The sequence below is a fragment of the Podarcis muralis genome, chromosome 2 (assembly GCF_964188315.1).
Source record: "Podarcis muralis chromosome 2, rPodMur119.hap1.1, whole genome shotgun sequence".
Lineage (NCBI taxonomy): Eukaryota > Metazoa > Chordata > Lepidosauria > Squamata > Lacertidae > Podarcis > Podarcis muralis.
This window is the reverse complement of record NC_135656.1, coordinates 23,218,404-23,232,349: the sequence shown is the minus strand read 5'-3', so window position 1 is coordinate 23,232,349 and position 13,946 is coordinate 23,218,404. Positions and strand designations below refer to the sequence as shown.

Below are 13,946 nucleotides of genomic sequence, written 5' to 3'. Positions count from 1 at the left end.
TGCCGGCAATCGCTCACCTCGCAGAAGCAACCAATCGCCCGCCCAATCGCCACAGTAGCAGCCAATCATCAGCAGGCCTTGCCGCAGCCACCAATCACCCGCCCAATCGCCGATGACAATCTCCTGCTCGCAGATGCCACAAATCACCCGTCTCCCCTCTGTGTATAAGACGTGTATAAGACGTGAACCGGGTATAGGGCGGTATACACAAAATGATAATAATAATAATAATAATAATAATAATAATAATAATAATAATGATGATGATGATGGTGATAATGGGCCACCCATGCAACAGATTGCTGGTCGTATATTGCTTCACTCTGGTTAAATCGTATCCTTACCAACCCAAGGGCTTGTGATGAGGATAATTTTGTTATGGAAGTATTCTCTCGAGCTGGCTAATTTCCCTCTTTCTTTCTCCCTCTCCAGGATTAAGTAACATAATAGGAATCATTGTCTACATATCCAGCAATGCAGGTGATCCTAGTGACAAGCGGGATGAGGACAAAAAGAACCAATACAATTACGGCTGGTCTTTTTATTTTGGAGCCTTGTCTTTCATTGTGGCAGAAACAGTTGGCGTCCTAGCTGTGAACATCTATATTGAAAAGAACAAAGAGCTAAGGTTTAAGACCAAGAGGGAGTTCCTTAAGACCACTTCTTCTTCTTCCCCTTATGCCAGGATGCCAAGCTATAGGTACAGGAGAAGGCGGTCCAGATCTAGCTCTCGATCTACAGAGCCTTCTCCATCCAGGGATGTTTCGCCCGTTGGCCTGAAAATGGCAGGTTCCATTCCCATGAACGAAATCTCCATGTACACGCTCTCCAGGGAGCCCTTGAAGATCACCACGGCCGCAAGCTACAACATGGAGCAAGATGCGGGTTTTCTTCAAGTTCACAATTTCCTTCAAAAGGAATACAACGAAGGACTTCATATCAACATGGTCAACAGGAGAACAACGCCTGTTTGAAGAGGGGACTGTTTGCTTTTCTTTAAAACTACAACGTGAAGCAAAATCCAGATCTTTTTATACGTGAAAAGCGTGTATTTTTTAAACAAAAGCTCTTGCATACCTCAAGAGAAAAATCATACGGAGAGGTTGAAGAGATTCTGAAATGACCTGAAGATACGGAACTATACATTTCTAGCTGATTTTTATAATAAGCTCTTTCGAAAAAACAAAATTTGTTTAAAGTTCTCAGTGTCACCAAAAGGGAAGGAAAAAAAATTAAAATCAGCAGCTTCTTTCCCTGCACTTTTGTAGTATGTGTAGTGTAACTTGTGAAACGGAAAACATTTTAGCTATTGTAAGGTTCTGAATTTTTCAGTGTGGGCTCCCCCACCCCCAATAATGCTGTCTCTTAGTATAAACCCAGAACAATCACAAACGCTGCCTAGTGCTCTTGTTTCCTTTAAGCTGACAAAAGAGGGAGAGTTTTTTTTCCCCTCTCTCTCTCCTAGGGGGAAAAAAAGGCAGGGTACCTGAAACCAGCATGAGCTGTGAAACTGTAGCATATCATTTTTGCTCTGGACGGATTCAAACATTGCAGAACTCTTGACAGGGAACCAAATACCACAAAAGTCATTTTGAATCACAGTTCTGCTATTGAGCCGGGGGGGGGGGGATAAGTCCAGGTTCTTAATTAAGCTGTTTCTCTCCATATCAAATCCCTGTGGAGAGTGAGCGGCTGAAGTAAGATTTGCCTGAAATTGGCCTGGTAATGTGAACTTTATTTCCCTTACTTCTCCCCCTGCCCACCAGACTGTTAAAACACCCTTTTGGATTTTGTACAACTTTTTGGCCTATTCACACTTGAGGAAATATTATTTTTTAGATGAGGAAGCTCTTTTTAAAATTATTGATCGTAATAATAATACTGTGCATCGCCCACCCCATCCGTTAATGCGCACGTAGTTGAAACCGATGGCTACCTAAACCCAGCTTCACAAACAAGCAGGCATAGGAGAATCAAACTAGAATCCCATACAGTCAAGGGAAGAAGAAAAAAAACTGCCTTTACTGAATCAGATATTGAGCCTATCCAGTCCTTTCTAGGGTCTTCTAGATTCCTCCAGCTCAGCTTCTAAAATTCCCAGCTGTTAACATATCGAATCATGTAACAAGGCATCTAGCATCATTGAGCTGTAGCCCCACTTCAGTCATCAGTGAAGTGCTTAGAGACCGCAATCAGAAAACCCTCTCGGAAATTACATCAGTGGCTTAAGCAGTTAACACAGACTAGTACCGCTGCAGCTTTACTGAATCTTCCCCATTCAGTTACTGGGCTCCCATGCAAGGCCTTTTAAGATCACTCTCGAATCCTTTTGTGCTGAGTTCTGTCTCCACTTTGTAGTAATATAAGCTGACTCGGAAGGAGGCAGTTTTAGAAACATTCACAGAGCTATGCTTGTTTTTTCTATATTGAGCTACTTTGACAGCTCAGAGATGCCTTTTTTAAAAATAAAAAAATGAAACAAACTATGACTGAAATGAATGTCAGGGTGGCAGTGCATCTGAAGAGCATAAAAATGCCCCACCGGATCAGGCCAAGGTCTGTTGACTTTAGAGTTCTGTTTATCACAGGCTGGCAATGCCAAAACAAAGGCACGGTGAAGCTATCCCAGGTGGCTAGTCCTCAGCACTTAATAAATCAGAGAGATTTCTTGCCTCTGACCGTGGAGATTCCATCTAGATATCATGGCTGAAAGTCATTGATAAGACTGATCTGCCGTGAATTTATCTAATCCTTTAAAAACGAAAGCCATCTAAACGAGTCGCTGACACCACATTTTCTGGAAAAGGATTCCCTGTGTCAGTTTTCCTGTCTGTCAAGAAGTGCTCTCTCTTGTCTGTCCTTATCTATTTTCATGTTTAAAACAAAAAGTAAAAAAAAAAAAGTCTCTTTGCAGGAGGGGAGAAGTAGGTTTCATGATTTGTTAAAAATGCTAGAGATCTGTTTGTATACATGTCTATGCTTTCAAATGATAAATTATTACTTTCTTTGGGAGGCTTCTCTAAAAAATTAAATAAGGCTTATGATAAGGGTAGACGAGTACGTACAGAAGCAATTTGTGTCACTCGTGTGTCATACTTAAGTGCTTACTATTTTATACCTCTTCTAGTCATTGTATTTTCAAGTGCGAGTTCCCTGAATTTCCCCACCCCCATTGTGTTAATAAACTAACAAGTAGAATTTAGTCCTCATTTGTATTTGCTGTAATTACAATATCCATGTTTATAGATATTATTTCCTTTCCAAGCAAGAGACTGACGTAGGCTTGTCTTTCTAAAGTTTTTCTGCATTGAAATGAAAACTGACAGTGTGGAATTCAATGGATTTTTTTAAAAAAAGAAAGAAAAGAAAGAAATATACAAAACATATTCTGCCAGTGGAAGTGTTTCTGTTAACGTTTTAGTAGAATCTGCAAAATCACACACACACATATATTTATATCTGTCCCCTTTCTTTTTCTCTATTGTCTAGTGAAAATCTTGCCCGGGTACTCCAGAATTCATTTGTTGACCACTGTGTGTCTAACACGAGCAGTTATTTGTCTATGCTGTTGTTATTATTTATTGTATTTTTGAACTGCCCTTCCTCAAACAGAGACTAGAGTGATGTGCCGCACAAGAGAAACAACAAAATTAACATAAGTGATTAAAACAGATGCAAAACTAAAATACTCATAGAGTAAGACACAGGGTAAAGGTAAAGGTAAAGGTAAAGGGACCGCTGACCATTAGGTCCAGTCGTGGCCGACTCTGGGGTTGCGGCGCTCATCTCACTTTATTGGCCGAGGGAGCCGGCGTACAGCTTCCGGGTCATGTGGCCAGCATGACTAAGCCGCTTCTGGCGAACCAGAGCAGCACACGGAAACGCCGTTTACCTTCCCGCTGGAGCGGTACCTATTTATCTACTTGCACTTTGACGAGCTTTCGAACTGCTAGGTTGGCAGGAGCAGGGACCAAGCAACGGGACCTCACCCTGTCGCGGGGATTCGAACCGCCAACCTTCTGATCGGCAAGTCCTAGGCTCTGTGGTTTAACCCACAGCGCCACCCGCGTCCCATGTCCATTAATATATGTGAGTAAAACTTAGCTGAACATCACCAACACTTTACAATGGTGTTCAGGGCAAATATTACCATACTAGACTGAAATGACATGGGTGAATAGAAACGTCTTTAGCTGACAACAACAAATTGCATAACCTTCTTAAATTCAAAAGATTTCAATCCTAAATATCGCTCAAGATGTCATGAGATACAACACACCCAAAACAGTCATTGCCTGATTTGCTTTTACTAGGAGGTCGTTCAAATGATCAGAGAAATGTGGGTTTTTTCCCCCAAATGGAGAAATTCTCAAAAATCCCCAAAGTTTGAACCAATGCCAACGTTTCTGGCTAAATGCTATGGTGTTGGAATTCTGGGAAACACAAAAGATTTGGCAGGTGCGTGCTTCCCTTTGGGGAGAAATTGTACAATTGCAACCTTTCTGTTTCATTTGCAACAGCGCCTTTCCAATCCAATACTTGAAATAAGAGTCATTTGGGAATCCCACTTTGGTCAATCAGGGAGGTTTTAAATGATCAGCCTTGCTCCCATCTCAAAATTCAACAGTGACACCGGATGGATAGGAACATTTGAAAAGTTGACTTTTACATCTTTACTTTTTGTCACATGTTGGGGCGGCATTTTCTGCTCCTGACTGCATCCTGATTGTTAACTATTGCCTACAAAGGAAGGTCACAATAGTTAAAGCAGAGAGAGCAATTACCATCTTCTGTATATTGTTAACCTGTTTAAAGTATCTTCCAGTACAGTGGTACCTCGGGTTAAGAACTTAATTCGTTCTGGAGGTCCGTTCTTAACCTGAAACTGTTCTTAACCTGAAGCATCACTTTAGCTAATGGGGCCTCCTGCTGCTGCTGCACCGCCGGAGCACGATTTCTGTTCTCATCCTGAAGCAAAGTTCTTAACTCAAGGTAATATTTCTGGGTTAGCGGAGTCTATAACCTGAAGCGTCTGTAATCTGAAGCGTATGTAACCTGAGGTACCACTTATAGATAATGTATTGTTGAAGACCCTCAGGGTTGTGAGATTAGCAGCTGACCAATATCAAAAGAAAGGAGGAGGGGAGGAAGGCTAATTGGAAATATAATAATAATAATAATAATAATAATAATAATAATAATAATAATAATTTATTTATACCCTGCCCATCTGGCTGAGTTTCCCCAGCCACTCTGGGCAGCTCCAGCCACTCTGGGCGACATCTGAAGGCAGCCCTGTATAAGGAAGTTTTTAACATTTCATGTTTTATTGTGGTTTTATAATTGTGGGAAGCTGTCTAGAGTGGCTGGGAAACCCAGTAAGATGATGATGATGATGATGATGATGATGATGATGATGATGAAGATGATGATGATTTATTGAATTTATATACTGCCCTATACCCAGGGGTCTCAGGGTGGTTCACAAAATAAAATCAAGATAGGTACCCCTGCCCGTACGGGCCAGTCTTGACAGACTCTAGGGTTGTGCACCCATCTCACTCAAGAGGCCGGGGGCCAGCGCTGTCCGGAGACACTTCCGGGTCACGTGGCCAGCGTGACATCGCTGCTCTGGCAAGCCAGAGCCGCACACGGAAACGCCGTTTACCTTCCCGCTAGTAAGCGGTCCCTATTCATCTACTTGCACCCGGGGGTGCTTTCGAACTGCTAGGTTGGCAGGTGCTGGGACCGAGCAACGGGAGCGCACCCCGCCGTGGGGATTCGAACCGCCGACCTTTCGATCGGCAAGCCCTAGGCGCTGAGGCTTTTACCCACAGCGCCACCCGCGTCCCAAAAAATCAAGATATAAAACCACAAAATACCTAATAAAAATAAAAACAACAACCCAGTATCCCCCACATTTTAAAGAACACATTTTAAAAGGGCATAGGATGTAAATCGGATCAACCAAAGGCCTGGTTTAAAAAGAACGTTTTTGCCTGGTGCCTTAAGGTGTGTAATGAAGGCGCCAGGCGAACTTCCCTGGGGAGAGCATTCCACAGACGGGGGGCCACTGCAGAGAAGGGCCATTCTCATGTTGCGGCATATAAAATTATTATTATTATTAACCACAAAATCCGATAAATTCTAACCTTTTTAGGGAGATATTTCTCATTTGGACAAGCAATGGGTGATTAGCTTGATATTTGATCAAAGGACTTATGATTAACCAATATACATTTGTGTGAGTGTAGAAGACTTCAACCTCTTCTGGTAATCCTGTTACTGAAGATTGTCAGCACAGTGGCAAAACCTGGCATATAGCCTGTCACTGTCAAGTGGTCCTGCAGGACTGCACAGATAAAGTGCAGCTCTTTGGTGGTTTTGCTTGATAATTAATTGATCTGCCTCAAGTGAATCCTGTGGTCCTTGGATTGCATCTGCAGCGACAGGCAATGACATTTTTAATTAAAAAAAAATACAACATGTGATGTTTTTTTGAAGAAGGTTGTTAATATTTTCCCTTTCTGCACTTTGTTTTGAAATGACTTGATTCCCGGTTTGGTTTGGTTTGGTTTTTCTTTTTTTGGGTTGCAAAATATTAGGTTTGTTTGAGAGGTCTATATGAAGTTGGCGTTCTTTCTCTTTAGAACATTCAGCCCAGTGCGCAACGTTTACAATGGTACCTCGGGTTAAGTACTTAATTCGTTCCAGAGGTCCGTACTTAACCTGAAACTGCTCTTAACCTGAAGCACCACTTTAGCTAATGGGGCCTCCCGCTGCTGCCGCACCGCCGGAGCACAATTTCTGTTCTCATCCTGAAGCAAAGTTCTTAACCTGAAGCACTATTTCTGGGTTAGCGGAGTCTGTAACCTGAAGTGTATGTAACCTGAAGCATATGTAACATGAGGTACCACTGTATTTGTTGTCAGGTCTTTGCAAATGGGAGAGAAACTACAAATGGCTCTTTTATTGATAATCTTTTCATAGTGGCTCACATTGACTTTACAAACCCTTTCAAAAGCAGTAAGGAACTAACTGCCAGGTGTGTGATTGTATGAGGATTGGTGTAGGAAAGATGTTGATCCCACAGAGTAGTCCAATAATGCATTGCAGCACCTTCTTTGTGCTGCTGGTACGAAACAAAGAAAAGGGCAGCGTATTTTCAGACCTGCTCTAGCCTTTCCAAAACCTCGGTGGCATCCAAACAGAAGTAATAATAATAATAATAATAATAATAATAATAATAATAAATTTTTATTTATACCCCGCTCTTCCCGGTTCAAAAAACCGTGCTCAGGGTGGCTAACAACAAATTTAAAACACTTAATTGATGCAACCAAAAACAGCATAAAATACAGTATAAAATGTGAATAACAATAAATTTGGAATTCAAAAATCAATTTAGGGAGGAAATCCATCCAATAAACATTAGATGATCACCAGGGCTAGCTGGCTAAATTAGTCCTATTTGGGCCAGCGAGACGACCAGGGGAGAATTAGCTGTGGGATCCCAGAATGGGTAATCTTCATAAAAAGGGGAGGGGGAGGGAAGGAAGGGGAATAAAAGATCAGGCTAAGTTCAAATTGAAAGCCAGGCGGAATAGCTCTCTCTTACAGGCCCTGCAGAAGGAAGTTAGATCCTGCAGGGCCCTGGTTTCATGGGAGTGAGCATTCCACCAGGTCGGAGCCATCACTGAGAAGGCCCTGGCCCTGGTGGAGGATAATCTGACTTCTTTAGGGCCTGGGACCTCTAAACCAGTGTTTCCCAACCTTGGGCCTCCAGCTGTTTTTGGACTACAACTCCCATCATCCCTAGCTAGCAAGACCAGTGGTCAGGGATGATGGGAATTGTAGTTCAAAAACAGCTGGAGGCCCAAGGTTGGGAAACACTGCTCTAAACTATGATTATTCATGGACCTTAAGGTCCTCTGCGGGGCATACCAGGAGAGGCGGTCCTGTAAATATGGGGCCCTAAGTACACACAAGCCAAATAGTGGTCGGACTTTCAGAGACAGATTAATGTTGTGAAAGCATGTATGTACACCGTTATTATACGGGGGAATCAGATGTTCTTCAGCAGCATGCCCAATCCCCCAAAATCACATGAGCCTCCAGCCCACAGTACCAGCAATGCAGTTTTTAAAACTTCTTACTCCTGGCAAGAGAGCATCTCACCTAGGAAGACCCATGCCTCTCAAACAACTCTGTGAGAAAGGTCGGGAACACAGGACTGGAAAGCCAGGGGGAGCTGGCTCATCACTCCTCAGAAATGTTCTATGCTCAAAAGCCAGCGCTTCCAGTACAACCAAAGTTAGCTGCGAGCGACTAAGTTGAGAACAAGGGAACCTGCATTAGGCACAATAACTTGTTTGTTTTGCTGGTTTGAAAGGAAACTGGTCACAACAATAAACTTTGGCTGAGCCAGGGCAACGTACATATTAACTAAAGTGATCAACATCTCACACGTCCACACTCATGTAAGCATCCTTCCACCATGTTAGCAACATGGCTTGATATTGCAGACACCTTAGAAACCCCAAGCTCCAGGGTTCCACACTGTCTGAAAGCTTCACCCTCTCTTCCAGGGAGGAGAGTCTTTGCGACCTTTGCCTTGGAATAAGAACATGTTTCACTGCCTTTTGAGTGTGTTCCATTTGTAAACTGAGTACCACACTGCTATGGGAAAGCACACCTTGGTTTAAGAATGCTTTGGTTTAAGAACGGACTTCCGGAACAGATTAAGTTTGTAAACCAAGGTACTACTGTATATGATTTGCATCAGATATCAGGACGAACAGAAGTTTAAGTGGGCACATTTTTTTACTCCATGTTTCTTATTGCGACCAGGATTTTAATGGTATTGGTTCCCTTGGAAAGTGTACATTGCTACTGTCGCAGCTCTGCTGCTACTACAGTCATACCTCGGGATAAATATGCTTCAGGATAAGCGCATTACTTCTGGTACTTCTGGAGCACGTTACTGCTCACGCATGTGCAGATGGTCAAAATGACATCACGCGCATGTGCGGAAGCGGCGAAACATGACCCGCGCACGCACAGACGCACAGTCGCGTCTTACGTTCTATTTAGGATGCAAACGGGGCTCCAGAATGGATCCCGTTTGCATCCCAAGGTACCACTGTACTACTATTGAGAAAGGGCCTGTGATTCGAGCAAGGTTCTTGGTATTGGTCCCCTTTGCTACCAATGCTGTTGTGACATAGCGTCTCTGTAGAGATTTTGACCCAGACAAGAGCTTTTAGATAACAGCTTCAATGCAAAAAAAGCAAAAGCCGCACAACTAGTTCCGTGTACTCAGATGAGCTTTGGATGTGATTTTCAGAGGCAGGAATGCACACCCCCACACCCCCACACACCCAATCACCGGGTTCCACAAAGCAAACCATAAGCAGTTTCCAAAGCAATCTTTGTAATGGCAACCACTGCTCAAAGGAAAGAAGTCAAAAATTCCACAGGGTATTCCTAAACCTTGACGAAACCTTTGATCCGGCATTAGAGATACAAGCAACAATTTCCTATGCATCCTATTTCAGTAACTGGCTTGGGGGCAGGAGCTACATATCATTCCTTGGGATGCTCAAAAGCATCCAAATCTTATGCTGGACCAACCCTACCATCAGCCAGAGTGAGGTGGCCAATTCAAGCGACAGAAGCTGAGGAGTGGAGAAGTGGTAGTGAAGTGTTAGGAGGACAGAGTTTTGTGTGTCCTGTGCTCCCTAAACTAGCCTATGACCCTCAGATGAAGCGGAAGACGTTGTCCTGCCGCTGGTGATAAACTCAAATTCCACTAAGAATCCAGCTGGCTTCTGTATGTGGAACCAGACAGACACGCTATAGTGTCTGCCTCAGACGAGATATCTTGGACTGCAGCCCATGTTAGGTAGCCAAGAGAAAGCGTGGTCTTGGTTAAACACTCTGAATAATTTCATTTCGCTCCTTAGATTTACATTCGTTAAAAGCAAGATGATTTGTTGTCTGCTGGCCAAATCCTCTTATTTATTCCCTACCCCAGCATATGAACGATCGGATGAACCACGTTTTTTTATTCACAGCAACATCTCACACCATATTGTTGCATCAACACTCTGGGGATGTGACTCTTGATTGCAGACAGGAATGCCAGCCAGCACAAACATTTAGGGCCAGACTCCTACATGTTTGCAGTTGGTTGGCAGTGTTTCTTTCCTTTTTTATTTCTAAAGATATAAGGTGAAATTAGAAGGCCAGGGCTGGTTGGAGTTATGTCAAATTTTAGGTAGTGTGCCAGTCACACTGTGTGGACTTCAAAAAATTGTTTCTTATTGTCATTATTAATCATTGTAAGAATCGTGGTCATTAACCAATCTTGCCATTTCCTATTACAGTGGTACCTCGGGTTAAGAACTTAATTCCTTCCGGAGGTCCGTTCTTAACCTGAAACTGTTCCTAACCTGAAGCACCACTTTAGCTAGTATATGTAACCTGACGTGTCTGTAACCCGAGGTACCACTGTACATTTCCCTAAGCGGAAAATCGCATCGGGGTGGGGCAGGGGTTGATGTCATGTGTGAAGCAGTCCTAAGGACAATTGTACACCATGATCCATTTTGTGAACCCAATGCTCTCGTACAGCACATCTGGCACCAAGGTGCCGGGGACAACTGCAACATTGATGGAAACAGGCTGGGCAAAGCTTTCTAATGCTAGCATGTGGATGTCCCAGGAGAAAGAGCATTTGCTTATTTATACCCCGCATTTCAGTCTGTGCCACATGGCAGTCAAAACCAGCAGCAAGCGCATCAGCCACATAGGTGTGGTCAAAAGGAGAACCAAGTTGCATTGCGTTCCGCATTTTTCTGTTGCATCAGATTATTGGGGAGATTCCTCTATTGTTCTTCCTGTCATGTTATCCACAAGGGCTAATCTGTTGTTTCCCCAAAGGATACAGTTTCCTTTCCAAGTTCTGGTGTGTTGTTTTTAATGTGCTTCGGGGACACCCCCCCCCCACACCCCCAATATAACCACAATGTGTGTACTGTGCTTATTTTTTAAATAAACGTATTTTAAAATGTATTTTTGTCTGTGTGTGTGTGTGTGTGTGTGTGTGTGTGTGTGTGTGTGAAAGATCAAATATTTAAATAGCAAAATTGTTTGAAGCTGGGCAACTCTGTGTGGCAAATTTCTGGCAAAGAAAGTGTTGACTCTCTCCCCCACCCTATTTCACTTTCCCAGGGTCCCTTTAAGAAGGGACATTTTAAAGCAGTTGATTTTTCATCCCGCAGTAACCTTCGCTCTTACCCAATCAGTTCCAGTCAGCATGGCTGTCCAGAACGAATCTGATTTTCAGCTTGTCGGGTCATGAAAATTAAGACAAAGTATCTCCATATCTCAGCACCCACCCATTTTCCCCTCACAGTTTGTTGCTTGGACTATTTTTAGCTTCAGCATGTGCCTATGAGACAGGATGGATGGATGGAGGTTTAGCCTCAGTGGCACTCAGTAGGCACATGAAACCTTTTTAATCCAGTTGTTTGCTTCCCTGAGCAGCCTGCCACCACTAATTCACAGAACAAATCACAGAGGTGGAAAATTCAAAGGTCATGGAGTAGAAGCACCTCACAGTCACGCAGGAAGAACCAATCACCAGTCTCAGCTCACTTCTTCCTTCCAGACCATAAGTTGCATGGATCTAAGATCAGCCCAGACCCTTCAAGTGTCCCTATTTTCCAGGGACAGTCCCGGATTTACAGAAGCCGTCCCAGTTTATGATTTGATCCCAGAATGTCCCACTTTTCCTCAAGACGTCCCTATTTTCATCGTAGAAATGTCAGAGGGTGTGGAGTTACGCAACCCCTGAGCCAAAGAGATAAGTAACTACACCACAACCTTTAGAAGACATCTGAAGGCAGCCCTTTTATCAGGAAGTTTTCAATGCTTAATGTTTTAGTATGTTTTTATATATGTTGGAAGCCACCCAAAGTGGCTGGAGCAACCCAGTCAGATGGGTGGCGTACAAACAATACTACTACTACTATTATTATTATTATTATTATTATTATTATTATTATTATACAGGATGTCCCTATTTACATCAGAGAAATGTTGGCAGTGAGGGATGTAATCCACTGGGAGCAGTCAAATACAACATTCACTGTTTTCCTAGAGTGGACATGCAAGGGAATGTTTGGTCCAGCCAGTCGAAACTTCCTGTTCCTCTTGGCCTGGAGCATCTTTCCTTACATGTGACTAGTGGGTAGGGATGACCTTTCCAGACCTGGTAAAAGGACAAGGCATGCTGCCACTCTCTCTCTTTTCCATCTTCCTTTCGTCCTGTGAGCTGCTGGACTGCTAGTCACTAGGTAAATCTCCCTTATGGGGTAAACCTGTTTGTATATGTTTGAAACTTTAAGCCTAAAGCCTGACTTCAAGGATCATCACACTGTGCTCTGCCTGATCGTGAGTAAACTTCCTTTTTATTGCTTATGAATAAGACTGCGGTCTCTTTATTCTTTTAGGAGGCATTCAAGGGGTCTTACCAGGAAAATATTAGAACACATTTCAATCTGGACAAGCCAGATTGAATTGCGTATTGTTTTAAGAAACTCACACAAGTTTGCAACTAGTTTGCTGTTGTGTAAAGCGGAATGCACTCTGCTAAGAAAAAGAACTTGCTAACGCAAGTTAGGAAGGCTATTAATAAACCATGCATCTTCTCCTGCCACATTGAAAATTCCCACAGGAGGGTGTGTCAGTCTGCTTAGATTCTAAGCACCAGCATGCTTTCTGAATGGGGTCGGTAGGTGGAATTCAAAATCACACTATGATGGATTTTCCACCTGCGCAAGCACTGCAGCTTGCCAGACGGAAGTATCCTGCCTCTCTGCCCACACACCCTTCCGGCGGTTCTTCCAACTCCCCTCCCCAAGTCAAGGAAAGCCCTTGCATAGGGCTTCTGCTGGCAGAGCTCATTAGATGAATTCCCCCCCCCCCCAGTAAATTCAGTAGGTATTAATCCCAGGTAAATATGGAAGGGAATGTTCCATGCAGCCTCTAAATTATTTACTCCGGTCTCAAAGTCAGCAGGAGTGGAGCGATTCCAGAGTAAGTGGATTGCTGATTGCTCTCTTGGACATGCACTTACCTTTCGGCATGTGTTTAAACCATTTAATGAATTGGACTTGCCCAGAAGAATATTTGCAAATACTGAGAGAATTCACAGCGGGTCATTAATTTCCTGCGAGACGGAGCAAAGGGCGGGGATTTGGCCTAAGACATCTCATTTAGCATTTTCTTCAGGAGAGAAACATAATTGCATGTCACACGCACAGCTGTTAAAGTTCAACTAATTATATCCCCCCTCCATGCTTCCCAACAGGTACTCATTAACCGTATGTTTATATTTGACGAGGTATTGATTTTTAAGTGCAAGCACTTGCCAATAAGAAAAAGGCAGCCGCCGGAACATTAAACTGTCATTTGCTAGTGAAAGCTTTCCAAGAGATCAGCAGCTGCCATTGTCTTCCTTCTCTTGGCTTGTTTACACTTCAGAATAGTACAGTGGTACCTCAGGTTACATACGCTTCAGGTTACAGACTCCGCTAACCCAGAAATAGTACCTCGGATTAAGAACTTTGCTTCAGGATGAGAACAGAAATCGTGCCGCGGTGGCACAGCGGCAGCGGGAGGCACCATTAGTTAAAGTGGTACCTCAGGTTAAGAACAGTTTCTAGTTAAGAATGGACCTCCAGAATGAATTACATTATTAACCTGAGGTACCACTGTAAAAGCAGAGACATCACCTTGCCAACAAAGGTCCGTATAGTTAAAGCCAAGGTTTTCCCAGTAGTGATGTATGGAAGTGAGAGCTGGACCATAAAGAAGGCTGATCGGCGAAGAATTGATGCTTTTGAATTATGGTGCTGGAGGAGACTCTTGAGAGTCCC

General features: G+C 43.3%; 1 protein-coding gene across 1 annotated transcript in view; it reads left to right on the top strand.

Moving 5' to 3' along the window:
* The window catches only part of CACNG4 (calcium voltage-gated channel auxiliary subunit gamma 4), a 95,296-nt gene extending 93,830 nt beyond the window's left edge, over positions 1-1,466 (top strand). Inside the window, exon 4 of the mRNA XM_028713067.2 lies at positions 433-1,466. Within this exon, the coding sequence (XP_028568900.1) occupies positions 433-974 (542 nt within the window). The 3' untranslated portion in view covers positions 975-1,466. The remainder of the gene's footprint in view (positions 1-432) is intronic.
* Positions 1,467-13,946: the final 12,480 nt, after the last annotated feature.